The sequence below is a fragment of the Nycticebus coucang genome, chromosome 2 (genome assembly GCF_027406575.1).
Source record: "Nycticebus coucang isolate mNycCou1 chromosome 2, mNycCou1.pri, whole genome shotgun sequence".
Lineage (NCBI taxonomy): Eukaryota > Metazoa > Chordata > Mammalia > Primates > Lorisidae > Nycticebus > Nycticebus coucang.
Genome location: NC_069781.1, coordinates 154,601,152 through 154,629,151, shown reverse-complemented (window position 1 = coordinate 154,629,151; position 28,000 = coordinate 154,601,152). Strand labels below are relative to the sequence as shown.

The 28,000-nt window shown below is 49.5% G+C and overlaps 1 protein-coding gene across 2 annotated transcripts; it reads left to right on the top strand.

Moving 5' to 3' along the window:
• The first annotated feature begins 36 nt into the window (after positions 1-36).
• LOC128593736 (liver carboxylesterase 1-like) lies at positions 37-28,000 on the top strand. 2 transcript variants are annotated; one of them, XM_053602057.1, is made up of 14 exons: positions 37-215; positions 4,010-4,214; positions 6,218-6,362; positions 8,398-8,531; positions 10,405-10,558; positions 12,098-12,202; positions 14,647-14,751; positions 17,133-17,171; positions 19,919-20,059; positions 21,667-21,747; positions 22,016-22,163; positions 26,168-26,299; positions 27,297-27,369; positions 27,640-28,000. In XM_053602057.1, exons 1-14 carry the CDS (start codon positions 164-166, stop codon positions 27,821-27,823), a joined length of 1,698 nt encoding a protein of 565 aa, XP_053458032.1. In that variant the 5' UTR covers positions 37-163; the 3' UTR covers positions 27,824-28,000. The 2 variants fall into 2 exon arrangements, with proteins under 2 accessions (XP_053458032.1, XP_053458022.1); XM_053602047.1 differs by having other exon boundaries at positions 39-215; positions 4,007-4,214.

Genomic DNA, 28,000 nt, shown 5'->3' with positions numbered 1-28,000 from the left:
AGGTTCCAACAGATGCCCAGGGAGATCTTTGGAACTGCAAAGAGCTTTTCTTTTATCCCTGGCAAGATCACTGGGCTTTGGGGTCAGGCTCTGGGCTGGAAGGCACAGCCTGTCTGAGTGGCATCAAGACCTCTGAGACTCTGCTAGCTGCTGCCCTTCCAGGATGTGGCTCTGCGCTCTGCTCCTGGCCACTCTCACCACTTCCATGGCTTGGGGTGAGTCTTTCAGAAATACAAGATGGTCATAAAGTTTGTGTGTAAGAGGGTGGCACCTGTGGCTCAGTGAGTAGGGTGCCGGCCGCATATACCGAGGGTGGCAGGTTCGAACCCAGCCCTGGCCAAACTGTAATAAAAAAAATAGCCGGGTGTTGTGGTGGGCACCTGTAGTCCTAGCTACTCAGGAGACTGAGGCAAGAGAATCGCCTAAGCCCAAGAACTGGAGCTTGCTGTGAGCTGTGACGCCACGGCACTCTACCGAGGGCAACAAAACAAAGACTGTTTCTAAAAAAAAGTTTGTGTGCAACAAATTGCCCATGAACTTGACAACCACCTTGTATAAATATTGAGGGTGCCTTTGGAAATCCTTGTCCTGGGCTGGCTCTGCAGAGGTGCACACTTCCAGACTTGGACTTGCTCTTGGGGCAGCAGAGCCCAGTCAGCCCTAGTCAGTGCTGAGACTTAAGGGACGAGAAACACCTGAGTTCCCAGATGCACTGCACGCACCCAGGCAGGAGGGCATCAGGCTAATGGCAAGCCTCACACACGAGGAATTTGGAGAATTCAGCTTAATTTACCTTTGATTATTAGTGCAGATGTGGCTGGATCACAAAGAGTAACATAGCGGAATATTAAGAGCAAGGACCCTGGGGTCAGAGTGCCTGGGTTTGAGTCCGGCTCAGCGCTTCCTAGCTATGAATGAACCTATGGACAAAGAATGTAACTTTTCTGTTCATCGGTTACTCCATCTGTAAAATGGGGATGTTGGCAGTACCTACCTCATTGGGCTGTTTTGAAGATGACATGGGTTCTTTCTAAAGCACTTAGGCTAGTGCGTGTTATAAAGAAAGTGTGGGAAAGGGATCGAAACATGAAGGGATTGTTTATCAATGAGGTGAATTAATAGAAAATTTGAGGAATGGTGGGGACAATGTGTCAGGAGCTAATTGCCATTGAAAAGATAGTTTGTTATTCACAATTCTCAGGAAGAGGGGCACACACTGGGGAGCAGTGGGGCACAAGGGGAAACACAAGGTGGGGGGGCGGTGTCAATGGCTTTTACTGTGATTTCCCCCTGGAAGAGGCCAGGCAGTTTGAATAGTCTTATTACTGGCTACTGTAATTACAGGGGCTTTGGGGGAAAGGGGCTGTCTCTAGTTGTCTGATAACTGGCTGTGGGATATTAGGGCAGGCGGATGGTGGCCCAGAGTGTGGGAACGAGATCAAGGACACAGTTGGTGTATGCTCTCTGGGATGGCTGGACCCTGGGAGGGACAGTTCCTTAGAACCAGCAGGGTCTCAGGAAGCAAAGCATGAGAACACAGACAGTAAACACGTTACTACATGGGTGCAGTGAGGGACCTTGACTTACAACTGTGCCATTTTACAGATGAAGAAGCTGAGACTCAAGGAGGGAAATGCACACACCCAAGGGCACCTGGAAGTCATGTCCTGGTCTATTTCTTGCTCCAGGATCCAGAGCCTGTGGCCCCACTATCAGTGCCCTGGCAGCCCAGGCCCTGTCTGGGTTCCAGCCTCTTTCTGGCAGGGTGACGCTATGAGAGTGAGGCCTGGAACTGCTGTAAGGCCAGAGCAAGGAAGGATCCAAATTTGGGGTGGAACATTCCTTTACTCTGGTTACCCCTGGCAATTCCTCTGTTTCCAACCTTAGGAAGCTGTCATAGGCTTCTGCTTCTTCCTCAGTTTCCTCACCTGTAAGATGGGCCCACTGGAGCCTGCTAGCAAGGCTTTTCAGAGGATTGATTAAAAGAACTGGAATGTATGTCTGGCCCTTAGCAGGCGCACACCGTGTCCAGGCTGCAAAGGACACAGAGGGAGCTGCCCTTCTGCCCGTTCCTGCCTGTGCCTCCCGGACCCTCCCGCTTCCTTCCCCTTGGCGTTCTGTCTTCTGTCCACTCCACCCACACTGAAGGTCATCACTTGGCTCACAAACCCAGGCCCAGTGCTTTCTTCCCTGGCCTTACCCTTCTCTCTCCTGGGCTTCCATGAGGCCTGAAGTTCCCCTGTCCTGATGATGACAGGAATTCTCAGTCTCAGCTGGAGCCATCCCTGTGTTTTCTCTTTATTACCTTTCTCCCTCACACTGTCCTCCTCCGTGACGCCGCCCACATCACGGTGCCCACCCTCACCCTCTGGAAGATGATCCTGCCCTGCCCCTCCCCGACCTCCTTCCAGTCTCGAGGTGTCCTCATCCTGCGGCATCGTCCTGTCAGGACATCTCCCTGACGTCTCCGCCTACCGTGGCTGAATTGGGACCTGGCCACGCAAGCCAGTTCCTACATCTCCTTCCCTTCCAAGTCTCCCACATCTGCTCAGGGGCCCAGCCCTTCCAAATTCCTTACAGATATTGCCATATTCCTTCATAAAATTTGTCTTTTAATTTTGAAAAGACATTCATAGTCAGTGGAAAAAAACTTGGAAATGGCAAAGAAAAGAAGTCACCTGCCCTGTCTCCCCCCATTGCCATGTCAATGAATAACCCTCTGAGGAAATTCAGCTCTGTGTCATTTGTAATAATTAACAATGATGAAAGAAAACAACCTCAAGGTCCATAGTATATGATGGGTTCTAAAAACAGTGGATACAGTTTTGTAACGAGGTTTTGCATAAAGTCATTGGATTTTCTGCTATGAGATCAAATCTGGAATATTATTGTCTGTTCTGGCCACAAACGATGGGGGGTGAGTTGAATGTCTATATCCAAAGCAGCTTAAGTAGGAGGATAAGAGGCTAGAAATAATTCCTAGAAGTGTCTATGGATGCTCAGAGAAACTGAGGTCCCAGAGGCCAGACTTGGAGCGGGTGGGCGTAGGCAGGTGTGTGAAAGGCCACCTGCCCCATAGATCAGGTCAGCTTGTCCCACAGCAGCTGGAAAGAGGGCTGATGTGGAAGCTGCAGGGGTGTGAAATTCAGCTCAGGGAGGAAGAGTTGTCTGCTCTGCAGAAGGACCTGCCAAGACTCTGCCCATCAGTCTCTCTCCTCTCCTTGACCCTCAGAGAAACCTCAAGCTCATGTCCCATCCCCCAGAGCAGCTTCTGCTGCTTATTTGTGTGTGAAATAAACCCCAACCCTCCCTGACCCCTCCCTGTAGCCCCTCCCTGACCTGCTCTCTCCTGCCAGGACTGTTTCCCACTCCCCACAGGCTCCGTCTGTGCACACGGCCCCTGCCCCAGCCAGGCAGCCCCTGCCTTTGCTGTCTCTGAGCCACAGTCTGTCCTCACTGCTTCACACCACCCCCGACTTTCACCCCCTGACCAGTCCCCCTCCTGCTGCAAGTCCCAGCCCCTCCCTGTGCCTCCCATCAGGAGGACTCACTCCCCCTGCCACCTCCTGAAGCCGCTTCCTGTTCCCTCCCCCAGGACACACCACTTTCTTCCCAGCTGGAGGGTCAAAAGTGTGTGTGGCTTATCTCCCCTGCAAGGACCAGTGCCCTCTTGTTTACCCTCCTGCCCTGTGTGGAGCTCCTGCCGGGATCCTAGTGGATGGATGTTCCAGAGGCTTCTCAGAGGGGGACTAAGTGTCCCGACCTCCCAGCACCTCTCCTTCCTGTGTGCATTTTTCACTGGGTGCTTTCCCACCTCCTGTTCTGATTCGCTCCGTGAAGCTGCTCCACGCATTAGGAGGGACAGTGACCCTCCCCCCTTCTTCCCAGCAGGAGAAATTGAGCCCTAGTGGACTTAGGTGACATGTTTAAGAAAGCGGTAAAACCCACCTGGCATCCCCTCAAGCCTTTCTCTTCTGATGTGTCCCTATTTATTCTAAATGTCCAGCAGGGCACCCGTCCTCGGCCCCCGTGGTGGACACCGTGCACGGCCCAGTGCTGGGGAAGTCCGTCAGCCTGGAAGGATTCGCACAGCCTGTGGCTGTGTTCCTGGGCGTCCCTTTCGCCAAGCCTCCTCTCGGGGCCCTGAGGTTTGCCCCGCCACAGCCTGCAGAGCCCTGGAGCTTCGTGAAGAACACCACCTCCTACCCCCCCATGTAAGCCAGCGGGCTGGGCTCTGGCATCTTCGGTGGGATGTCTGCCTCCCGGGGATGCAGGGAGGAGTCCAGGCAACCCCCAGATGGGGTTAAACTTAGTTCTGGAATCATCAAGAACAGCGTGGATCCTTAAGAGCAGCTAGAACTCTCAGGACCTTCTAGAGTCCTTTACGGAACACACATATATTGAGCACCTACTGTGTGCCAGGAAGGTTTCAGGTCTTGGTATCTGTCAGTGAACAAAACAAGATCCCTAGCAGCTGACATCCCGAGCTTGCATTGTAGCAAGGAGAGACAGATCATGAATACTATGCCATTTAATAAATGAATAATGTGATATGTTAGGATGTGGTAAGCGCTCTGGGAAAGAAAGCATCTGAGCAGATGACCAGAAGTCATAGTTCTACTAATTCTCCCAACTTGCACTTTGACACAGTTGGTGATGGGGTGGGTGGGGGCTTAGGTGGGGAGTGTGCTGGGGTGTTGACTTGGTGACCTCTCAACTCCCAGGTGTGTCTAGCTACCTAATCACAAGCAGAGCAATGGTGCACGTCCCCTGTCACCCTGGCAGGTTGGGTGAAATGCTCAATCCGGGCTTTCTTCTTCTCCTCAGAATGGCCTTTCTGAGGGTTTTCAGGATCCAAGAAGTCTTAAGAAATGACTTTTCAGAGTCCAAAGGGTGCACTTTTAAAAGCTTTCCCTCCAGAAATGTTCCAGCTATATTCGTTCCCTCGATGACTGAAAACTATTCACCAGACTCTTCCCAAGAAGAATTGAATATGCAAAATAATAGTAATAAATAATTGGTTTGCTCTTTGTTTTGCATTTATCTGACTGCTAGAGAAGCTGAACTCCCCCCCCACCTTTTATGACATTTGAATTTCTTTTTTTCTATGAGCATGTTGCACCTCGTTCTTGGTGATCTAGGGAAAATTTTTCCCATATGGAAATCAGGAAGTCATCTTAGCTGACTGTGATTCTGCCTCTTGACAGCCGTATCATTCTGGCACCTGAGTGCCTTATTCTCATGTACACAGTGCTTGCCTTCTGGGTACATTGAGATCTGGGAATGTTACTTACAAGGTACATGGAAATATAAACCCTCATAGATGGATCTTCCTGGCTATGTTACCTAGGGAAGGTTCTCTAACTTTTCCATGCCTCAATTTTCTCACCTGTAAAATGGGGATAATAATAAAACCCACAGCACTGGGCAGATCTCAGGTTTAAATGAGCGGTTACATAAGGACTGCTTAACACAGTGGCACACTTGGAAGTGGAAGACTCAACAAATGTTTCCAGTTTTTATCCACGATGGATCTTTGAGATCTTTCAATTGAGCAACAGACAGAGCTTGCTGGTGATGAGTTGATGGTAGAATCTTGGCTTGTCTGAGCTGCTAGACCCTTCTAGAAATCATTCCTTTCACTTAGACCTGGCAGATTGGGGCCCAGAACAGGAAAGGAACTCACCAAAGTCACTCAGCAAATGAGAGGCTGGGACAGGATGGATGCAGATGTTGTCTCACTAGGATTTCACCCCTGACCTGTTGTGGGCCCTTAATGCCTGCCTCCTGAGTGGCCTCTCATGGAGGAAGGCCTTCCACTGGTGTGGGGGTCCTGCGGCTGCTGGAACATGGTTACCTGGGAGAGGAACGAGGTCACCCTGCAGCCCACCACCTGGGGCCCCATAGAGAACAGGAAATGCCACCTCCCAGGGTGGATCACAGTCTCTGCCACCTCCTCTCCTTGAGCCAAGGCATTGAAAGGACTCTGGGAAAGGGAGAGGCGCCAAGGAGTCTCATTCTGCTTGGTCTTGAGAGGCTTAGGGTCCCGGGCCCCCACCTGGACCCCCAGATGTCTCCTTCCCATTCCAGTGTCCCAAGCCTGGCAATCCAGCTCATGTACAGCCTGAATCCTCCCATATCAAGCCCTGGCCAGCCCCAGGAGACCCCTGCTTAGGTCTGGTTGAAACTCAGGGGTTCCTCTTTCTCCCCTCCCCAGGTGCTCCCAAGATGCAGTGGCTGGGCAGGTACTGTCCGAGCTCTTCACCAACAGGAAGGAGAACATTCCTCTCAAGTTTTCCGAAGACTGCCTTTACCTGAATATTTACACCCCTGCTGACTTGACCAAGAAAAGCAGGCTGCCGGTAAGCTGCGGGCACCCCTGGCCAAGACGTGCCAGTTCCATGTCCCTGGGATATTTGGGTGTGATCAGAAGGGATGAAGGCACCTGTGGTGGTGAGGGCACCAGAAGCCAGGACTATTCATGGCCCCAGGACTTCCCCAGGAAACACAAATTTTTTCTACGTGTTGAATTCTCCTAGTGACATAAAAGGGGGTACTGTGTATCTGTAATGAATGACTTAATTGTTCCAAGTCCCCTCATGTTAACAGAAGCACAAGGATGATTACTCCTAGTTAGTAGATTAAGAATCTGATGCCCAGAGCTGTTAAGACATAATTTGCAATAAAGTTAGAGCTGGAAAGAAATGTAGAGAAAAGCCAACAACCCAGCCCTTTCTTTACAGAGAAACTATTAGGCCCCGATGGGAGAAGGGAGAGGTCACACAGCGGGGTTGGCAGGACCACGGCTCAGGTCTTTTGATCTTCAAACCAGTGCTCTTGGACATGGAGCAGGACATCGGGCAGGTGCACGGCCTTTCCCCAGCATACCAAGGCCCCCTGTAGCAACTTTCAGTGTGTCCGTACAGAGGTGCAGGTGGAACCTCACACAACCCCAGAGGGTATTTCTTTTGCCTTTGGCCAACCATCTGGGACTACACGCAGCTAATTTCCCTCTTTAATTGTCTTTGGTACAGGCCGGTGACCCAGTGAGTCAGCATTTCCCTAATAAATGAAAGGCCAGAGAAGGGGAAGGCTGCCAGCTATAGGGGGTGGGGGATGGTCTGCTAAGAAAGGACAGGATGCTTGAGGTGGACGAGGAGCAGTGTCTACACCCAGCCAGTGTCCTAGGAGCACCCTGGTGTGGTGCCAGAGAAGGGGAGCAGGTCTATGAACTTGGACTAGATGTCGGCCCTCCATGGGCTCTGTAAGCACGAAGAAGTGGGGACGAAGGCTCATGGGGCCATCCCTTTATACCCTCACTCTTCTATCATGTCCTCAGTGCCCCTGTGCAAGGTGAGACTCGGAGGTGAGGGGAAAGGAGGGACATGAAGCCGTTTGCACACAGCCCCTGCCTTCAGGGGTCTCGCCACCTGGGCTGCACAGACACACAGGAACTTATTATTACTATTGCAGATCAGCCTGTGGGCTGCAATGGGCTAGGCAGGTCAACAAGGGGACTGCAACTGAGTGCCCAGGTTCAAGTCCTGCTTCCACCACTTGGCTGTGTGACCTCAGACAGGTTAAGTGCCCCCGTTTTCCTATCTGTCAAATGGGACAGGACTAGTACCTGCCTCATGGATCATTTATTTTAAAGTGCTTGGACAGTACTTGGCTCATAGCTCATATTATAAATTCTTCCATGTTTTTATTAACAATGTTATTACAATGTAATTATTTCAGCCACTCCCGCTGTTCCCTTGTTATGTGAGCTCTTTGAATCAGAGAACCATGACTTGTCAATTGTTCCGTCCTATCTCATTCTCAGTTTGGGATCACAAATGACTGGAGACTTCCTGGAGGAGGTGGGGTTTGGAGAGGGGGTGGGATTTGGGGAGGCAGGGAGGAGCGGTATTAGGAAGAGACGCTATCAGGTGAGCTTCTTTAGATGATCAGTCACGCACAGAGAAGTGTAATTCCCAACAAAAGAGATAGAAAGAGTCGAGCTGTAATCTAAGGGCTGCCCCCATGGGTACATGAAGCTGGATGAAGAGTCCAGGCACGAGGGTGATGGGAGGGACGGGGAGAACACGACACCCTCCTCCTTTCCTGTTATTCCTATGGGATGTTCTCAGCACAATGAGTCTGGGGGTGGGGAGGGGCCGCTGGGCAGGACAGAAATGCAGGATTACGCAGGGCGTGTCCAGTGGGGCAGTGGCCTGAGCCCCAGCAGGGAGGATTGGGGAGGAGACACATGGCCTCTTACAGGCTTCTGGGTGCTGGTGGACTTTAGATAATGGCCATCTTGAGTCATGGCCCAAACGTAGGTGATGAAACTAGATACCCTCTGTGTGCACCTCAGCTTCCCATAACTAGTATGGACGCCTCCTCCCGGCCCAGGTGATGGTGTGGATCCATGGGGGGGCGCTCACCGTGGGTGGAGCCTCAACCTATGATGGCCTGGCCCTCTCTGCCCATGAAAACGTGGTGGTGGTGACCATTCAGTACCGTCTGGGCATCTGGGGATTCTTCAGGTAAGTTTCTTGGCTCTCCTCACTGCACTTGGCTGAGGATACTAAGTGAGGATACTAAGATCAGGAGCCTTTGCTGAGTTCTTTCAGAAAGGCATCCCCGTCTCTTCACAATTGGATACCTCTTAACTTTTCACAACCCAGACACACTTCTTTATTTGCTCGGAGCTTTTGCATATGCTCTTCCCTCTGCTTGGAATGCCTACTCTGGCTAACATACTCTTATTCATCTTGCAAAGCCCAGCCTATATGTTCACTCCTCTGAATTACTCATCCCCTCTTCACCTCTGCTACACACTGCACGTTCCCCCGTCAGGCCATCCGAGGTGGCACAGCAGTGAAGGAATGAGTTGCTGGAGTAGGGAGGTTGTCAGAGCATCTTAGCCCAGGGTGCTGCCCTCCCTGGAGGTGTCTTGGGGCCCATATCCTGCATGTTTTCTCTCCATTCCTCTCCTCCCCTTTTCTCCTCTACCCGTGCCCTCACTACACTACAGCTGTTCCCTTCAAGGTCTCTCGTGACGTCCACTCACTCTTGGCCCAATCTTCCCTGACCCTTCAGCAGCAGCCACACAAGGCCACTCACTCCCGTGACATGTTCCCTTCCCTCAGCACCTGCCACCTCTGGCCCATGTGCAGCTCCTTCTCAGCCCCTTGCTGGCCCCTCCTTACACCTGTCCTTGGGTCTCTCTGTATATCTATCTCCCTCCCCACTAATTCCCAGTGTTCCCAGGGGGCACTGTCAGACCCCCATGTCTTCTTTGCCCCCAGACGCCTATCATAACCACCTTCTCTCTCCCCACTGGCTGTCTGAGACCCTCACCCTTCACAAGGACACACTCAGGCCTGGACTCCCACAGCCCATCCCCAGCAGAGGCTCCCTGCTCCCCCACGTGTCCTGCACAGCTGGGTTGCTCGATCCTCCCAGGTGCCCAGGATGGAGGCCTTGAGGGCAGCCTGGACTCTGCCCTTTCTCTCACCCCCACATCCAGGGGCCAGCAAAGCCCCTGGCTCCACCCATAAACTGTACTCAGGGTCTGGTGAGTTCACACTCCTCCCTTGCTCCCACCCCAGTCAAGGTTGTCTGTCTCTGGCCTGATTGTTATCATAACCACCTAATGAGTACTTCAGTCACTCTGCTACTTTTATATGGTGACTAATCCACACAGTAGCCAGAGGGATCATTTCAACACAGATTGACTCGTGTCTTTCCTCTGCACAAAACCCTGCAGCACTTTCCCATCTACTTACTGCAACATCCAAATTCTGTACAGAGGCCTACAGGGTCCTGCTGGCTGCACCTCCTACACGGTCCCACTGTTCACTGGGCCCCGGGGCCTTTGCACTTGCTGTTTCTTCTGCCTGGAGTTCTCTTATTTGGATAATTACAAGGCTCATGTGTTTATTTTATAGAAGCTATTACCTAATTGCCACAGTCTCCAAGAGGCCTTTTCTTGTCATGAAATTTAAGTAGCACCTTGCTGCCCCACCCCGTCTTGTCTCTCACCCCATGTTTTTCCCCTGAAAGAACTTTCACTATCTGACAATCTATTCTGTGTTTATCTGTTTATTTGTTTGTGATCTAGAGAATGAGCTGAGTGTAAGAAATTTTCCCAGTTTTGTTCTGAGATGTGCTCCAGTGCCCAGGACAGTGCTGGGCACTGAGTAGATGCTCAGAAACTCATGTCCTATGATTAAATGCAGAGCCCACAGGACAGCAGTGCTGGGGGAGTGCAGAGCAGGTGAGGACCCCAGCGTGAGGGGTTGGAGCCCAGCCTCATTCTGGAAGGCTCACTGAGAGCCCCCAGCCCCAAGGGGAGCCTGAGAGCCCTGCCATGGAGTCTCTGCTGCCCACCCCAACCTGTTCTCTTACTCACAGCACAGGTGACGAACATAGCCCGGGGAACTGGGGTCACTTGGACCAGGTGGCCGCTCTGCGCTGGGTCCAGGACAACATTGCCAACTTCGGAGGGAACCCAGGCTCTGTGACCATCTTTGGAGAGTCAGCAGGAGGTGAAAGTGTGTCTGTCCTTGTAAGTGTTCCTGGCAGCAGACCCAATCCGCAGGCTGGTGTGGCAGCTGATGGGACCTCTCGGAGATTAGCCCAGCAGCCAATGGCACGTTTGCTTACAGGACCTGGACTGGGGATGAGCCCTGCTTATTGCCCAGTATCAGGTGGTGGAGGGCTAAGGACCAAACTCTCCTTGGCCCCCAGGAGCTCAGCACCCAGCTTTGTGCTCTGGGACTATAAGAATCTCCAGCCTCATTCTGCTATGGTGGCATTCCTCCTCCCCTTCTTGGTGGAGCTCCTTGTCTCCTTTGCACTCTCTTTTACATCAGGACATCTCTTGGGAAGTAGGGGTGGGTACAAATTATGAACAAGTGGAGGCTAGGACAAGAGTTGGACAGAGATCATTGTTTGGCTTGAAGCCAGATCTTCATGTCGAGGGGATGAAAGTGCTGACGGCAGGCAGGAGCCTCCTCCGAAGTGGTCTGAGGGCTCCCATGGCCAAGAGGGAGGCAGCCGTCTCTGGGGCAGAGGGATGATGGAGCTGGGGAGAGAAATAAGAGAAGGAAGGTGGGATGAGGGGGGATGGGACTCAGGATGTGGGACACAAACACAGCCTGGGGCTGGGGAGACCCTGAGGGAAGCTGGGATGAGAAATCAGGCTGGAAGGTGATGGGGCCTTAAAAAAACTCCCAAGTGCCTCAAAGTTGAGCACAGGGTCAGCCCCATTACTGCATTTTTCAATCCTCTGTTGATTTCCTAGTTGAATATTCAGAAGAAAAAGCTTTCTTTCTTTCTTTTTTTAATCAGAGAAAAATATAAAATAAATATCAACCCAAAGAAGAAAAAAGACATCCACAGTCCCAATCCCCAGGGCCATCACTATGGATATTTGATGTGTATTTTTCTAGTCTTTTTTTGTTTTTTACCACTCAGTCTGCCTACCAACTATCATCTATCTTTTTCTTCTACAAAATAACTTCCCTTAATTAACATAAGGGATATTAATTAACATAAAAGGGAGTCCAACATAGTATTACATTATAGTGTAACATAAATGTTTCCCTAAACATTTAATATTCTTCTAGAATATCTGTCATAATTGCACAGCATTCCATGGTAAGAATAAAAAATTGTTTATTTACCCAGTTTCATCATATTGGAACCTTGGGTTATTTCCAATTTTTTACTTACAATAAACATGAGCACTTCTAGAAATATTTGTGGGCCACAACCACCTTTCTTAGGATAAATTCTGAGTAATGGGCATCCTGAGTCAGAACGTGTTTTTGGGAATATCCAAGCTTCTTCCTGACACTTTAGATCACTGTGACCTGTGTGTGCCACACTCTTATTGTTCTGTCCCTGGCTCTGTTCTTGGCTCCATTCTGCTGATGTTCTCTGGGGGAAGCTGAGCCCAGGGTGGCTTGGGAAGCAGGCCAGGCCGAGGGAGGAGCCCTCATGCCCACTGAACCCCGGGGGCTCCTGGGGAAAGGGCCAGGTCAGAGTTGTGGGTGGACCCTCCTCTGAACATGAACTGTCCTCCTGTCCTCTCCCCTCCCAGGTTTTATCTCCCCTGGCCAAGAACCTCTTCCATCGGGCCATTTCCCAGAGTGGTGTGGCCCTCATGGAGGCTCTGGTCAAGAAGGACATCAAGCTCCTGGCACAGGTAGGTCTCACACAGGATGCTGCTACAGCCTTGACCCTGTGCTCCTGGCATCCTCGGGGGCCATTCCTACCATGGGACCCAGTGGACATTCTCAAAAAGTCACTGACAGAAGAGTGGCTGAGCAGGAATGTCAAGATCACCCCTCATAAAAGCTCCCAAATTTATGGCTGAACAAAGTGGGGTAGAATGTTGAAGCCAAGGTCCACATGGGATCAGAGCAGAGCTGGGGCTCAAGGTTGCAACTCTGAACTTCTAGTGTACTCACTGCCCATAACCACAGGCCTTATCAGGAAAGTGTCTTTTAAAAAATGATCCATTCATCAGCATGAGAAAGCTGAGCAAGACTTTACTTCTGAGTCAAGAATATTCCAGAGAGAGGGTGCAGCATGTGCAAATGTCCTGTGGCAGGAGGAGCATTTTGAGAGAGAGGTGGCTGGTAAGGCCAGAGCAGAGAGCAGGAGATTTTGGGGGGTGCGGGCACTGAGGATGGGGACAGTGGCAGACCCTGGGAAGGATTCTTCTTTATTTGGAGAAGTCAGAAAAAGGGGTGGCAATAGGCTGGGGCTGTGTGCCGGATTCACTGGAGGAAGGAGCGTGGAGCTGGTTTGGAGCAATTCAGACTTACAGGGGCTGCTTCGCAGGTGGGGAAGAAATGGAGAAACCAAGATTGTTTTTTAAGACTTTTTGAGATTTTGTTTTTTTCTAGAATTCATTGGTTATAAGCAACAGTTGCCCACTTGAACAGGCTGGAGTCAAGAAGGGGACATTTATGTTTTAAGGAAACAGAGGCGGCAGGGATGAGGCTGGGCTTTGTAAACAGGAACCTGAAATTGCAAAATGAAAGGAATCCGAGTCTCTCCCTGCCTCTCTTTTTCTCTTTCTCCTGTATTTGTCCTACTTCCTGTTTTTTATTCAACAAATATGTCAAATAAATTGATCCTGAGCATTGATTCTGTAGCAGACACTGTCCAGGATCTGGGGCCTGCACAAGCCCCTCTGCCCTGGCACCTGGGATCCCCCTGTGCCTTCCTCTCTGGCCGAACTTTGCTATCGGTTCCCTCACCCACCCCATCTGGCCCTCACTTTAGGAATTCCCTGTTGGTTCCAGAAGGTATTCAGGTCTTTGTCCCTGTTTTGGAAAACGAGCATGTCTAGGGTCCCAGCTCTCCACCCTGACCCCAGGCCACTTAGGAGAGGGGCTCCCAGCCCAGGCTTTGCTTAGATGCCCCCCTTGGTGTATCAGATGAGGCCCCTCAGAAAAGTCTGGGTGATGGAGTGCAGGGCAGAGCACCCCCAAGCGTCCAAGGCAGGCTCAGGGAGCCTCTCCTTCAGAAGGGGTTTCTTCTGACATCTTTTTCTTCTTTCTCCTTCCCATTCCTCCCCCTCCTCTTTCATCTTCCCTTTATAGCTGAGAAGAGGTTTAGGTTGGGGTCTGTGATTCTCTGTGAGTTAATGGATGCTCCTCCAAGGCTTGCCTTGGCCAGGGGAGGACACATCTGGGCTTAGGTTTGTAAGGCCCTTGAGCTAAGAATGATGTTGTTTTCATTTTTAAACAACGAAAAGAAAAACAGGGCAAGGACAGTATTTTGTGACCCATAAAAATGATATGAAATTCAAATTTCAGTGTCCATAAATAAAATTTTGTTGCAACACCCATTTATTTCCCTCCAATAGCAGTTTAGAAATTGCAAGAGGCCACTTGGCCCACAAAGCTGCAAACGTGGACTATTTGTTCCTTTGATGAAAACTTTGCTGATCCCTGCCCTAGAGAGTCCTGTCAGATTATTGCTCACGATGCTAGTACGGGACGGGGAGGTGGAAGCTCTTAGCTGTGCCACAGACACCTCACTCAACTGAGAAGCACCATCCATGTCCCGTGCGGACACACTGTTTTCCTTTAGAGCTGTCATTTAAATCACATTTGGTGTTTTCTGAAGTGCCTTATCTAGGCCTCCTAATTCTGCATGTGTTGAGTGTGTGGGAGATGCGGGACCCTCCTACTTTCTTCCCATGCGTGAACTCATGTTATATGGTAGCTATGATCATTTATGCCCATCTAAGGTGGAGAAACTGAGGCACAAAGAATTCAAATGGCTTTACTAAGGCCAAATGGCTAGTACGTGCTGGAGCAGGCAGGATTGGGGTTCCATACTCTTACCCCTCACTCCACACTTCCTCTCTCTTGTGACACTCAGCTTTGACGTCACTATGCCCTTTTTAACGGAGGTAAGGTAACAGACAGAGAGATTGCACGCTTATTACTCACGTCACAACTCAGGTGGGGAACAAGGCAGCACTCCCTGGGATCAGACCCACAGGCGTTGGTCTAGAGGACCGTCTGCCCCCTGCTGCCTCACACACTGGGCTGGGGTAGAACTCGGCTCTCTACCTGGATGGAGGGAAGGGACATTGCTCTTGAGCCTTGTTGCCTGTGACCTTTGCAGAAAGTTGCTGTCACTGCCGGATGTAAAACCACCACATCAGCTGTCATGGTTCACTGCTTGCGCCAGAAGACAGAGGACGAACTCTTGGATTTGACACTGAAAATGGTAGGTGGGTCCATTTTAGTGGCCCCAGCCTGCAATCACGGCCCCGTGCTTTGGCATTTCAGCTGTCCCTGGGCCCTGGATAAACTCCCTGGGACAATTTCTCACCTCTCAGGAGTCTCTGGATCTGAATGGGGAGTTTCCTTTTTCTATTTTTATTGTCACATACCTCCAATATCAAAACAAGTCTAAAAATACATGAAGAAAAATTATGTAACAGTTCTCCAGCTTTATCAAACTGAATGTATGGCCATTCTTATTTTCAGATGGATTTATAAGAAATTAAACATTTCCCATTGCCAGAGGTAGCCACCATCTTCAATTCGGAGGATGGAGATGTTAGGCACAAAGATTTCAGAAAGATGTCACAGCTTATCTTGGTTGACTTAGAAACGCTCTAAATTAGAACCCAGTGGTGGTCCACTTTTATAGATTTTTTGGAAATTCTGCTTCAGTGGTGAATGTGGGTTAGTCATCCGTCCACCCAGGTATTCACTCACCATTTATTATCCATCCACTAATCCGTCCAAGTCACTGATATCCTTTTATCCATCTAGTATCAATGCTTGCATGACTCATGAATCTGTTCTCAACTCAGCCATCATCCATGCCTCACTGAACCTCCTTATATCTTTAGTCCGTCATCTATTTCTCCACAATCAATGATCCATCCATCTCCTAACTGGCAGTTATCAATCTAATTCATCCATACTCCATGAATTGAACAGCCCATTTATCCATCCCTCCATGCTAAGTGTATGGCGCAGGGTGTCAGTAGAGGGGATACAGACATAAGTTGGGCATCATGTCCGCTCTCAAGGACCTGTCTAAGGAGAAACATAATCATGTTCATAGTGAGGTGAGTGTGGTGGGAGTATAGAGAGGGGAATTATTTCTTATAGCTCTTAGGGATGCTTCACAGAAGACAGATTGATGGTTGTAGCGGTTATCTGTCAACACAGGGAAGCTCATCCCAGCAAGCACCAAGAGAATACAGCTTTTAGGGCCAGTGGGAGCCATCCCTTTTGTGGGGGAAGGATGTGAATTATGAGCTCAGCAGTAGCCTGAGGATACTGGATCCTGGCCACCTGAGAACACTCCTGGATGCCCAGGGCAGCCCTCTAGCACTGGACTCTGCCTCCATTGTCATGGCTTGAGTCCAGTGTGGCCTTGGGACTTGGGTGCTTGTTCATCTGACTCTAATAAGGTGACCACGGTGTTCAAAGAATTAAACCAGAGCTGGTTTATAATGACTAAAAAGAGGCAAATATTTCAGCAATTTTCTACTTGTACAAGAGAACTTGTCTTAAAGAGTTGGTGACTTTGATAAAACCCAGACTTCATCAAACTTAATGTGTGGTCAGACACCATCCCAGGACATTCTTATGAGATTTCCTGAGATCTTTTGGGAGTGCTTCCATAATTATCCACTGCCTTCAACACATAGACACACACACACATAGGCACACACACTCACATTTTGTGGTGTTAGGACTACAATCCCAACAGAGAAGGATTCAGCAGAGAATTCCACCTGTCAGCTATGGTGCAACATTACGATCACCACAATCTTGGTGAACACACACTGACAGTGGGTGGTGGGATGAGTTTCAGGAGGCTTGTGTCAGTCCAGATGTTCCTGAGCAAAATGAGAAAACTCATCTTAAGTTGGCTTGAGCAGAAAAATTCATATTGTAACAGAATCTTCAGGTAATGGAAAAGTCTGGGAATAGATGGCTTCAGGCATGGCTGGATCCAGATGTTCATATGATATTATGGAGAATCCACCTGTAGATGACCTCAGTTTTGCATTGGTCTGTTTGGCTTCACACTCAGTCAGGTGTGTCCCCGGGGGAAGCACTCTGAACTTTAAGCTGCTTATAAATCCTCTTTCCTAATAATTCTGGTGCAAAGTTTCTGGCTAAACTCTGCTGGACTGGCCTGGGTAAGTGCCCATCTCTGAACTAATATCTGTGTACTGGGAGATGAGACACCCCAGATTACATATAAATATCTGAATTTATGGGATGAGAGAGGGGAAGAGGGAGGTTCCCCAAAGGAAAATTCGGGTGTTGTTGCCAGGAGATGAGGAAGGGAAGACGAGGGTGGGCAGGGCAGGCACCAATAGCAGGCGGCCTGTCTAGAGGTCCAGTGACACAGGTGCAGGTGCCCGGAGCCTGTTCCTCCCTTGCTGCTGCTTCCCCTCTCTCACCAACACCCTCCCCCATGTGCTCTCCCCCATGGAGCCAGTGTGCTGCCCACGTCCTCTCAGCCCTGCCCAGGTGGCAGCAGGAGGGAGCTCCTGACAGCTCTGCTGCACAGCCACTCAGACCAGCTTTCTCCAGGAAGCCTCTTACCCACCTCCTCTGCCTTTGTCTTCACAGAATTTTTTTATGATCGATTTACACGGAAACTCCAGAGAGGTAAGGACTTTTGTTTTCTTAATGACAGCACCTAGAACACCCTAATAATGTCCTTCTGCCTCCTCAATGGGTTGCCAGAGTCTGGTGATGTCCCCTCGGCAGCATCCTACAATTCTGTAGGCCTGCCCTCTCTGCTCCTTCCTGGAGATCACCCCCCTTTTCCCCTTGGAGGCCTTGTGAAGATTGAGTGAGCTTCATCCAGACACTCAGCACAGGTTCGATAAGCCCTTCCTGTGAGCCAGGGCCAGACTGAGGAGCTGGGGACACAGCAGGGAAACAGAAGGGACCCCTTGCCCTCTTAGAGTCCTCCATGCCAGTTGGGGGTGTACAGTAAAAACCAAATAAAATATGCAGTGTGCTGATGGTGGGTGGGGCTGAGGGACAGAGTTCCCCAGAGGTTTGAATTCACTAGCAGGGTCAGGGATGGCTCAGTGAGTAGTGGCATTTGGACGTGGCTCCACAGGAGGGGGAAGCAGCTGTCTGGAGCCCTGAAGGAGCCTGTGCAGCAGAGGGGATGGCTGCTGCACTGTCCTCCCTGAGGCAGGAGGCTGGTCTGCAGGGCTAGGTGGAAGGGGCGAGGCTGAGGAGCTGATAGGAGGTGGGAGGTGGGGGTTCACGGAAGGGGCTTGGACATTGCCTCAGAGCCAGAGGGGAAGCTTTGGAGCATTTGAACGGTGGAGTGATATGATCCTGGATTTTACAAAGGTCTCTGTCTGCTGTGTTGAAAATAGACTATAGGGAAGGGCCCAGAATATGCAGACAGACCAACTGCGAGGCCGCTACATTGCAACTATCCAGGCCAGGGGTCCTGGGAGCTGAGACGGGGCCATGGCCGTGGTGGGGGGAGTGTTTGGAGCCTGGGTGTTGTTGAAGGACTAGCTGACAGGCTTTGCTGATGGACGGCATGTGGGGGTGAGGAAGAGAGGAGTGAAGGATGCCCGGAGCTTTCTACCCAAGCAAGGTCACGCATGGCCCACACAGGACAGCCATGTGCAGACACTGAGAGGAAGGTTTAATTCCTGTCACTGTCATTGCTGCTGATACCTGTGTCCCCTGCATGGATGTGCCCCCCCCCCAGGCACTGTAGTCTCTCCTGGACTTTCACAATCTCCTACCTCCACTTGTATTCCCAGTCCCCAAGTCTCATGGTGCTGTCAGGCTCATCCTCCCGTACATGGGTTAAGGCTTATAACCTCCACATCTTAAAATCCTTCCTTACAAGACAAATCCCCTTACCCCGATGCAGTTTGTCCCTCAAAACCTACCCAAGTGCCTGCTGTGTGCTGGACATCATGCAGAAAACATGCTCTGCCATGTCTCTGGTCGCTGTCCCCAGCCATCCCAGCAAGCCCAAGACTGTGACATTCCTGGTGTTAGGCCTTCACAGCGACACTTTTGTCTTTTTGCTCATACAGTTACCACTGTTGGGAAATTCTCACGTCTTTCTTTCCCTATGAATCCCGGCCATCACCCACTGCAGGTGCTCAGCACCCCCTCCATGTGGCCTGTCCTATTCCTGGCTCCCCACGGCAGCCCGTTCTGAACTGCACAACCCTTCAAGGCCACCGTGGTCACCCCAGCGTCTGCTCTCAGCCACCCTGGGTTGGGATCGGGGCCCCGTCCTGCTTGCTCTAGTCCACCTCACAGTGGCTCATGCAGACAGATGCGGGTCGTCCCAGAAACGCAGGGTCCCAAAGAGATGGATGAGCCAGGGCCCTGCCTCCTCCTGTGACCTTTCACCCTCCATGTGCCTCCTCAGGGTCTATTTAGTGCCGTGGTGTTTGCGTTTTGGGCTTGGGGTCAGAGATCGCCCTGTCTCAGATGGCCCCCGAGAGCAGTGCTGAGGTGCTGTCTCTCGTCCCTAAGCTCAAGGAGGCTGTGGTGTCATTACGGGGACAATACGTGTGGCAGGCGAGTTTGCGGAGGAGCGGATTGTGTGTTGGCCGTGACTTTGGAGTTAATGAATGAACAATAGGCACATCCAGGAAAAGAGGGGGACTTTGCCCCTCCAGACATGCGGCCGTTATGGAAAGTGTTAAATCTGCGGTGTGTGAGGAGCTATGGGGGACGGAGACGCAGCCACATTTGTGGGTTCCCGTGACGCTGAAGGACTCTGCAGAAAGCGCAGTGGACAGCACTGCTGGGACGCTGCCAGCCAGAAAGCCTCACAGTCCTGTCAGGAGAATGGGCGGCCTTCCCGACGGGTGTTTGTTATAAATAAGCACTTTACATATAACTAATTCTTGAAAGAATTACCTATTACATAACTTGTCTTTAAACAGAAACCCACACATAAAATAAGGCTGATGAATAGATTGTGACCAGAGGGTCACAGGAACCAAACCCTGTATTTCCCCTTCAAGTGGCAACTCAGTATTTGCTAATTCAATATTCAGGGCAATTTGACAGAATATCAGTACAGAGAATAAAGAGGTCACCTACACACAGGGTTACACACACACTTCAAATGGAAAAACCTGCATATATAATTTACTCTATGATATGCATATTTCTATTCGAGTGAAGATTCACCTCCTACCCAGTCACCTCACCTCTGCCAGCCCCTGGTTGAGTTCTACACTCTGGGGTCACACAGACTTAGCCCCCTTTGTTAGGACCCTGAGCCTGTGTGGCTACTGCCTAGGCCCACCAGGTCTGTGTGTGGGCCTCACCTCTGGCAGCAGAGAGCAGCAGGCGGCTGTCGCCGGGGAGGGGAGCCTCAGAGACTGCCCTGCCCTCTTCCCCAGACTGACCTCTTCATGCCCACCGTGGTGGATGGAGTGCTGCTGCCAAAAAGTCCGGAAGAGATTCTGACTGAAAAGAAGTTCAACACCATCCCTTATATGGTGGGAATCAACAAGCAGGAGTTTGGCTGGCTTCTTCCCACGGTGAGAATGTGCGGCCGCTTAAAGTCCCCCTCTGCCCCATCAGCCCTCCTGTCTCCGCTCACAGGTGTCCTCCCTCCTCTAAGTTCTGCCCTGAGTCCAGGGCAGCTGTCCCTTTCAACATGAGGTGTCATTTCCACAAAAACTTTCTCTGTAAGTCCCCTCTGTCACCTGGGTAACATAGCCCTGGAACCCTCTCCCCCAAACACTCTTTGATGTCTTCTAGTGAAAGATTCTCTACCCAAAATAGAATGACTAGCCACATATTGTGGTGACTGTAGTCCCAGCTGCAGCCCGAGGCAAGAGGATTGATTGAACCAAGGAGTTTGAGGTTTCTGTGAGCTAGGCTGATGCCACTGCACTCTGCACTCTGCCCAGGGCAAGAGATGGAGACTCTGTTTTAAAAACAGAAAAAAGAGAGATAAAGAGAGACTGACCTCTAAACGTGCACAAAGACTTTCCTTCCTGTCAGAGAAAAACAAAGCCACCCCAGTTAGAGCAGAAGCACCGGTTTCATTCAGGAACACTCTTCAGTAGGGGAAAGAGCTCAGTGTGGACTTGACCCGAGTCCCTGAAACTGAAGCCTGGAGGTGTCTAAAGCCTGGGGGAGCTAAGGGCAAGGCACAGCAGGTGAGTGTGGGGTGGGGGTGGTTAGAGCATAAGCTAGACCACCTGGGCCTGCTGGTCCACCCTTATTTGGGAGAAGCAGGAGGCCGTGGTGTCAGCTGCAGTCGGGACCCCTCTGAAGTCAGGTCTCACCTCTCCAAGGGGACTGGAGGGAGACTGCAGTTACCTCCCTGCAGGTTTGCATGGCAAAGAGAGGCTTCAGGCCCTTTGAGGAAATAGATTTCTCTGCCCCAGGGGGCAGAGAAAGGCCTTGTTAATTAAAAGATTTCTACAGTTAGAAATCTAACTTTCTGTTAGAGCAGTTTTAGGGCCTCTCTGCCTGTCACCAGGTTTTGACTGAAGCAAATAGTAAATTCTCTTGGCAGGGCTGAGCTTCCTCAGGCAGGCATTTTTAGGGGGCAGGAACCCTTCTAGGGACATGACCTTAAGCTACTAGAAGACATGCTAGGGCTTCAATAAGCCTCTGAGTCCGGAGATTTGGACAGAGTTGTTATGTGCTGAGAGATCTGCAGCTCTCCCCTCAGAAAGACGTCACACATCATGCCAAAGGAGCAAAGCCATGGTGCCAATATTGTGCGAGAGGTGGCATACTTGCTAGGTCTGTGTCATCTGCCCCAGGGCCCTTGACTTCAAAGAACCTGGCTAAAGCTTCCCTCTCTGTACTGCTGACCACCGTGGGGATTCTAGCCTGATGAGGGTCTACACACAAACACACACACACACATGCACACACACACATGTACACATGTTGCAAAAATCTCACACACTTCCTGCTAATTTTTTTAAATCTTTTTTATAATGCTTGAATTTCTGAATGTGAGTCCATTTGATTCATTGATTTCTCCAATTTATAAAGACCTTGCGTTTCAAGGCCCAACGAAATCAGAGGGCATTCATGGTGTGCGTTTTGTTGCTTGTTCAGGCTGGCTCTGGTTCATTCATGATGATTCATAAATACTAAACCATTTTTTTTTTCCTACTAGATGATGGGCTATCCACTTTCTGAAGGCAAACTGGACCAGAAGACGGCCACGTCACTCTTACGGCAGTCCTACCCCATTACTGTAAGAGTCTAAGAATCCTGGGGATGGGCGGTGACACAAAGAGGGAGGGACTTGTCCTGACTCACAGACCATTTAAATGGCAGAACGCAGGCTGGGCCTTGTGGGTTCTGCCCCCTTTTTTTCTGCCTTTCTCACTTGATCTCACTGGGGGTGAGGGCAGGGGAGTTGCACAGGGCTGGAGAGGGTCCCCCTTAATAAAGCCTTCCTCACTGGCCGGAGATGACATGTGCTCGCCACGTGTTTGGGTCACTTTCTTGATCTATTGCAGGGCATCCCTGAGGAACTGACTTCGGTAGCCATTGAGAAGTATTTAGGGGGAACAGATGACTCTGTCAAAAAGAAAGACCTGTTCCTGGACTTGATTGCTGATGTCACATTTGGTGTCCCAGGTGTGAATGTGGCCCGACATCACAGAGGTGAGTCCCTGAAGCTGGACAGGAGAGGGACACCAACCCCACCAGCTCCAGTCTCTGACCTGCCCACCTGCCAGCACAGACAGATGTGGAAAGTGCTGCCTGTCCAGCCTCACAGGCAGATTCCATATGGCACAGGGTGTGGGACTGTCCTGTGTGGGCTTCTGCCTGCAGTAGCCTCTGAGAAAATGATCCGGATGCACCTAGTTTATTTGTCAGGTGATCCCAGAAAGTACCAGCATAAAGGTGTAGAAATGTCAGAGGAAAGAGGCAGAAGACACTCCATGACACTGCCTATCAGGTGTCCGCTGAGCACCGCTGGGGCTGGGGAGCTCTGGGAACCAGGCCGAGGACACAGCTCAGGCTTACCCCTTCTCAGCAGCTCTCAGTTGTCATCAGCTGAGGCTGTTCTGAGGAAATGTAAACTCCCTGGTAGTCTGACCTGCTGCACACATGGGCAGGTTAGTGTGTGCTGCTGACAGAGACCTCAGGCAAAGAGCTAGAGGGGCTGGAGGTGGATATCAGGCTGAGATGCCCAGAAACAGGGGATATGGGTGATGTGGGTGAGGCACCATCAGCATCTGTGACAAGGGCTCCCTGCCTGGAGTGATGGTGGGATGTGGGGGTAGAAGACAAATACCGGAAGATGGGTTTTGGAAGATTTCTAAGATCAGAGCCGGCTGCAAACTAGTTGGTTAACTAGTGGAGCTGGAGGAAAAGCAGGAGTCAAGCATAGTATCAAGGTGGCTATTCAGGACCAAGAAGTCCCAGAGGAGGGAGAGTAGTGGGGATGGGTGGTCTGGAGATGTCAGTGTCTGTCACTGGCTTTGGTCCTTCCTGTTGTGTGCCAGAATGGACAAGCAGAGGGCCAGGCTGGAGTCTATGGTGGCACATATGGTGCCATATGGTGGCAGAGTCTTTGACACTGCCCTGTGTGTTTGGTGTGAGGTAGGGATGCATGAGCTCACCTGGGTGGGGCGGGGGAGGTGTCCTCTTCTGGGTGCCCTCTGGGGAACCTCTCAGACTGTCCTTTTTCTTCCAGCTCTCATTTGCCTCTGAAAGCCAATAAAGGGTCTTTGGCCCAGACCTTTCTCTCTGACCAGGCTGGGAGAGTTTGAATATTCAGGACATCATATGCATGCTAAAAGCTAGCTTCAGCTCACCTAGTAGGTGCCCAGGGATACCTCTATACAGGAAGGCACAGGTACTCAACCACTTCCTCCTCTGGAGCTTTCTCATGGAACCTTCGGCCAGGCCCACCCAGAGTTGCATCTTTTTTTTATAAACTTTATTTTGCATCTTGTCATGTACCTGATCTGTAGAGTCTCTTCTGCGTGTTCTACTGGTTCTGGCTATATTGGACTTGTGTTTTTTTATCTGATATCTCATTGCTTTGAGTTTTGGAGGGGTTTGCCAGGACTATATAGATACTTTCAGCGATCTTCTTTTCTTTTAGTTTTTCTCACTCCTTTTAATAAAGCTAACTTTTCTGAATGTAAAAATCAATATATTACATTTGCAGAAAGTTTAGAAAATATGGAAACAAATAAGAAACTAGTTATCAATCTTAATTCCTTCACCTGAGGCTATGCAGTATAAATTTTTTCTGTATTTCCTTCTGATAACTTTTCCATGTCATATATAACTTAAAAATCAATTATATGTTTTTTTCTGTTCATAGAACACCATATTGTGAGGATTTTCTTAATGTTGAGACAAACCCATCCAAAACATCCATTTTTCCACAAATGGATAATTAAAATTTAGTCGAATATTCCTATCCTATTGAATATTTAGGTGGGCAGCTTGTTATTTGAAGCTACAAATATTACACCGACCTTTACTTGCACAAATATTTAACCACGTATCTATTCATTTTCTTAGGATTTTTTTTAGATGTGACATCATCAGTTGAATCATAGTAACATATTAAAGCTCTGATGCACACGGTAAAATTGCTTACTAGTGTGTAGGTGCACAGATTTCTTAATTCCCTTTCTCATCTAGGATGCTAAGATTAAAAATTAAAAGAACGCTGGCATCTCAAAAGCTCTCCCCAGCAAGAAAACAGGATATTGCCCTATGTTTTACTTTGCATACCTTTGATTTCCAGCTCTCTCATTGTCTCTGCTTTTCTAGTTTTTCCTAATTGTTATTGCCCAAATACACCCCCTATTTTCTTTTGTGATTGTAGGAGTTTTATGAATCTCAGTGATTTTAGGCAAAAATGTTAAAATATATATAACCTTTGGGAAGCATACTGCCTAAAATAATTTCCCTCATTCATCAAAGTTCTTTTCTCTCTGAGTCCCTTTGTAAAGCATTTGGGCAGAGGCAAGGTCAAACCCTCCTTTGAGCAAGTTCCGCTTGACCACGAAGCAGCCATTTAACCAGAGCATCACAGACCACAGAATGATGGCCTGTTCCAAACAATGACCTTGTTAAACCAAGGGTACAGTGATGGAGGACAAGGGGGATGATTAAAGAAGTTATTCTTCATCCTCACATTGGGATGACCTAAATTTTTTTTTGTGGATGAATATTTAATGATGTTAAGAAAGAATTACAATATGCTACAACATAACTCATCTAGTATCATTTAAATTTATGTAAAAGGAAGATAGGGCACAATATTGAAAGAGCCTTTCTCTGAGAGGTTGGATTGTGAGCGATGTTCTTATTCATTTTTCCTTTTTCCTGCATTTTTCCAAATTTCTTACTGAATCCAAGAGGGAACAGGTTGTAAAATTTCTCCACCAGTCTTACTTGGGGCCTGGCTCTTTCCCTCTTAGGGTCACTCCTCTGGGGACATTATGACCAATGCAAAGTGCTGACCTATAGGGCTGGGAGGCCCCATGAGTTACCCCTAATGGAGCTGGGCCTGGTGGCTCCAATGATCCAATCAAGTAGGAAAACTGTCATCTCCTTGGGACCTGGACAAGTGAGCTTTTGGTGGCAGAGGAGGGGAGTACAGCAGTCAGGACAAAAGCAAGGTCACCTATCATGTCCTCTTCTCATCTCTGCCACCACCTTAATGCCTTAAAGCTTTAACACTGTGGGCCAAGCAGGAAGCTAAATATTTGTGGAGACAGTGAAATATGAAGCCTTGAGTTTTGTGGTTTCCTGAGAAACAAGAGACAGATTGTTCTCTCTCTGCCTGTGTTTGGATGTAAATATCCTTGTTTTTTATTATTATTATTATTATTTTGTTGTTGTTGTTGAGACAGAGTCTCACTATGTCACCCTCAGTAGAGTGCTGTGGCATCACAGCTCACAGCAACCTCAAACTCTTCAGCTTCAGCGATTCTCTTGCCTCAGCCTCCCAAGTAGCCGGGACTATAGGCGCCTGCCACAACACCCGGCTATTTTTTGTTGCAGTTGTCATTGTTGTTTTTAGCTAGCCCGGGCTAAGTTCGAACCTGCCACCCTCAGTGTTTGTGGCTGGCGCCATAACCACTGTGCTATGAGCACCAAGCCAATATCCTCATTTTAGATAAGCAAGTTGGATAGGCTTCACTCGTCTCAGAAATGAGTGAAAAAATAACCCACTGGAAATGATTGAAAACTAGGCTGAATAGAAGACACCCATCAGGGCGTGTATGTTCTCCAGTGAATGAGCTCTAGTGTGTGTGTTATCAGTGAAAGTTAGCAGTGTAAAGTGGATGTAAAGAGATTTTCACACGTATGAATGCGTCAGGAAGCAATGGGACCCAATGTCCCTATAATGATAGCTTTTCTAAATTGATCAACCTGGGGTTTTAACAATCACTTATTCAATATTCATTCATTCATTCACTCGCTCCTTTAACAAATACCTGGCTCAAATCCCCAGTGCCTCCTTAATGACTTATGCAGCCCCCGGCAAGTCACTGCAAGTCAATGAGCTTCCTGAAACGGTCTCTTGACTGCGCTGATAACCAGGAATGTCCATCAGCGCTGTGGGCCTTGATACCAATCAAGGTGTGTGTCTATTAATATGAACTGTGCATGAATCCATGTCTTCTCAGATGCTGGAGCCCCCACCTACATGTACGAGTTTCAGTACCGCCCAAGCTTCTCCTCAAACATGAAACCCAAGACGGTGACAGGGGACCACGGGGATGAGCTCTTCTCTGTGTTTGGAGCCCCATTTTTAAAAGGTAAAGGCTTTTGCTGGCTGTGAGCATGGAGCTAGTAGATCTGGGCTTCAGTCACGGAATGGGGTTCGGGCTTGGTTTGGAGGCCTTGAGCAAGTTTCTCCTTTTCTCCTGAGTTTCCCAATTCACTGTAACAGGGTTGAATGACACTGGGCCATCCTCAGCCTTCCTCCTGTTCTCACAGACATGAAGGAGGATGTGCATGTATGTGGCCTCAGGCCAGGTCACTCTAGAATCCCAGCCAGTGCCACCAGTAAGGCAAGTCCTTGGTCACATGCAGGGCCCTGCTCTAGGGCCAGAATGTTACCACTCAATTTTCCTCTCATAAGAGCATATCAGAATGTGAGCAAGGAAAATTTTTGGTTTTCACCTTGAATTGGGTCTAATGCGTGTTCATCTGTCTTTATCTCTGCCTATCTCTCTTGTTATAAAAAACACACATATTTAAGTATAAAATATTAAATATCATAATATTTTAAAGAAAACCTTTCACAAATGCTTTCAATACCTTCACTCTCAGTAGTAAGGGATAATTTGTGACCCACCTCATGGCTGTTCATGTTACCCCAGGGCCTCTGGGCCCCTGTCAGTTGGGTGATTACTTAGGACCATTGCAGCTGTGTTATTTTGCAGACTAAGAAAATGTGGGTGTGTGTAGGAGACCGAGAAGAGATCCAAGAGAGAACAACCTGGGGAGGTTGGGCTGCTATAAGGAGACCCTGGGGTTGAGCATTGTGATCCTGACTGGGGAGTGAGAAGGGTTGGTAACAGCACAGAAGGCAGCCTGTGTATGGATTGGATGAACACCTATCACTGAGTCCTCCTTGACCTTACCATGTACACTAATTGATGAGAATCTTCGAAAAATGTAGATTTTGATGTACCGTGGATGGAGTCGTCACCAAGACTCTGTATTTGTAACAAGCCCCAAGCGACGTTAACTTTGGTGGCCCATTAACAAAACTTTGAGCAATGACATCTTGTTTTCTTATTTCCACAGAGGGGGCTTCTGAAGAGGAGATCAGAATTAGCAAGATGGTGATGAAATTCTGGGCCAACTTTGCTCGGAACGGGTGAGGCTGGTGGCAAAGGTGGGACAGGGTCCATGGGGGCAGGACAGCTTCTGAAGTTTGAATGATCAAGCTCCCCACCCTGTGACCATAGTGCTCTGACAATGGGATCTATCTGAAGTGAACAGGCTTCCCCAGGAGGTGGTGAGCTACCCGTCTCTGCAGGTGTACAAGCCTCTTGGCAGAGATGAGCCAGAAGACCCCTGCAGATCTTGGAGGAGTGCTAGGGACACACAGCAGCTTTAAGGGGTTTCTATCTGATTCTGTTCCCAGGAATCCCAATGGGGAAGGCCTGCCCCACTGGCCAGAGTATGACCAGAAGGAAGGGTACCTGCAGATTGGTGCCACCACCCAGGCAGCCCAGAAGCTGAAGCACGAGGAAGTGGCTTTCTGGACCAAGCTCCTGTCCACAGAGGCTGCGGTGAAGCCACCTCAGACAGAGCACATTGAGCTGTGAACAAGGAGCCTGGAGCAGCCACTGCAGGGGTGTTCTACAGACAGTGACTGTAGGTCAGAGAGGCATCTCATTGTGGAGTCTGGGGAATTGTCCATGGGGGCTGGGCACAGGCCAGGGAGGGGCAGTTGTTGCAGTTGTGACCTCAATTGTGGGAATAAAAGTTTTTTGGAAGCCAAA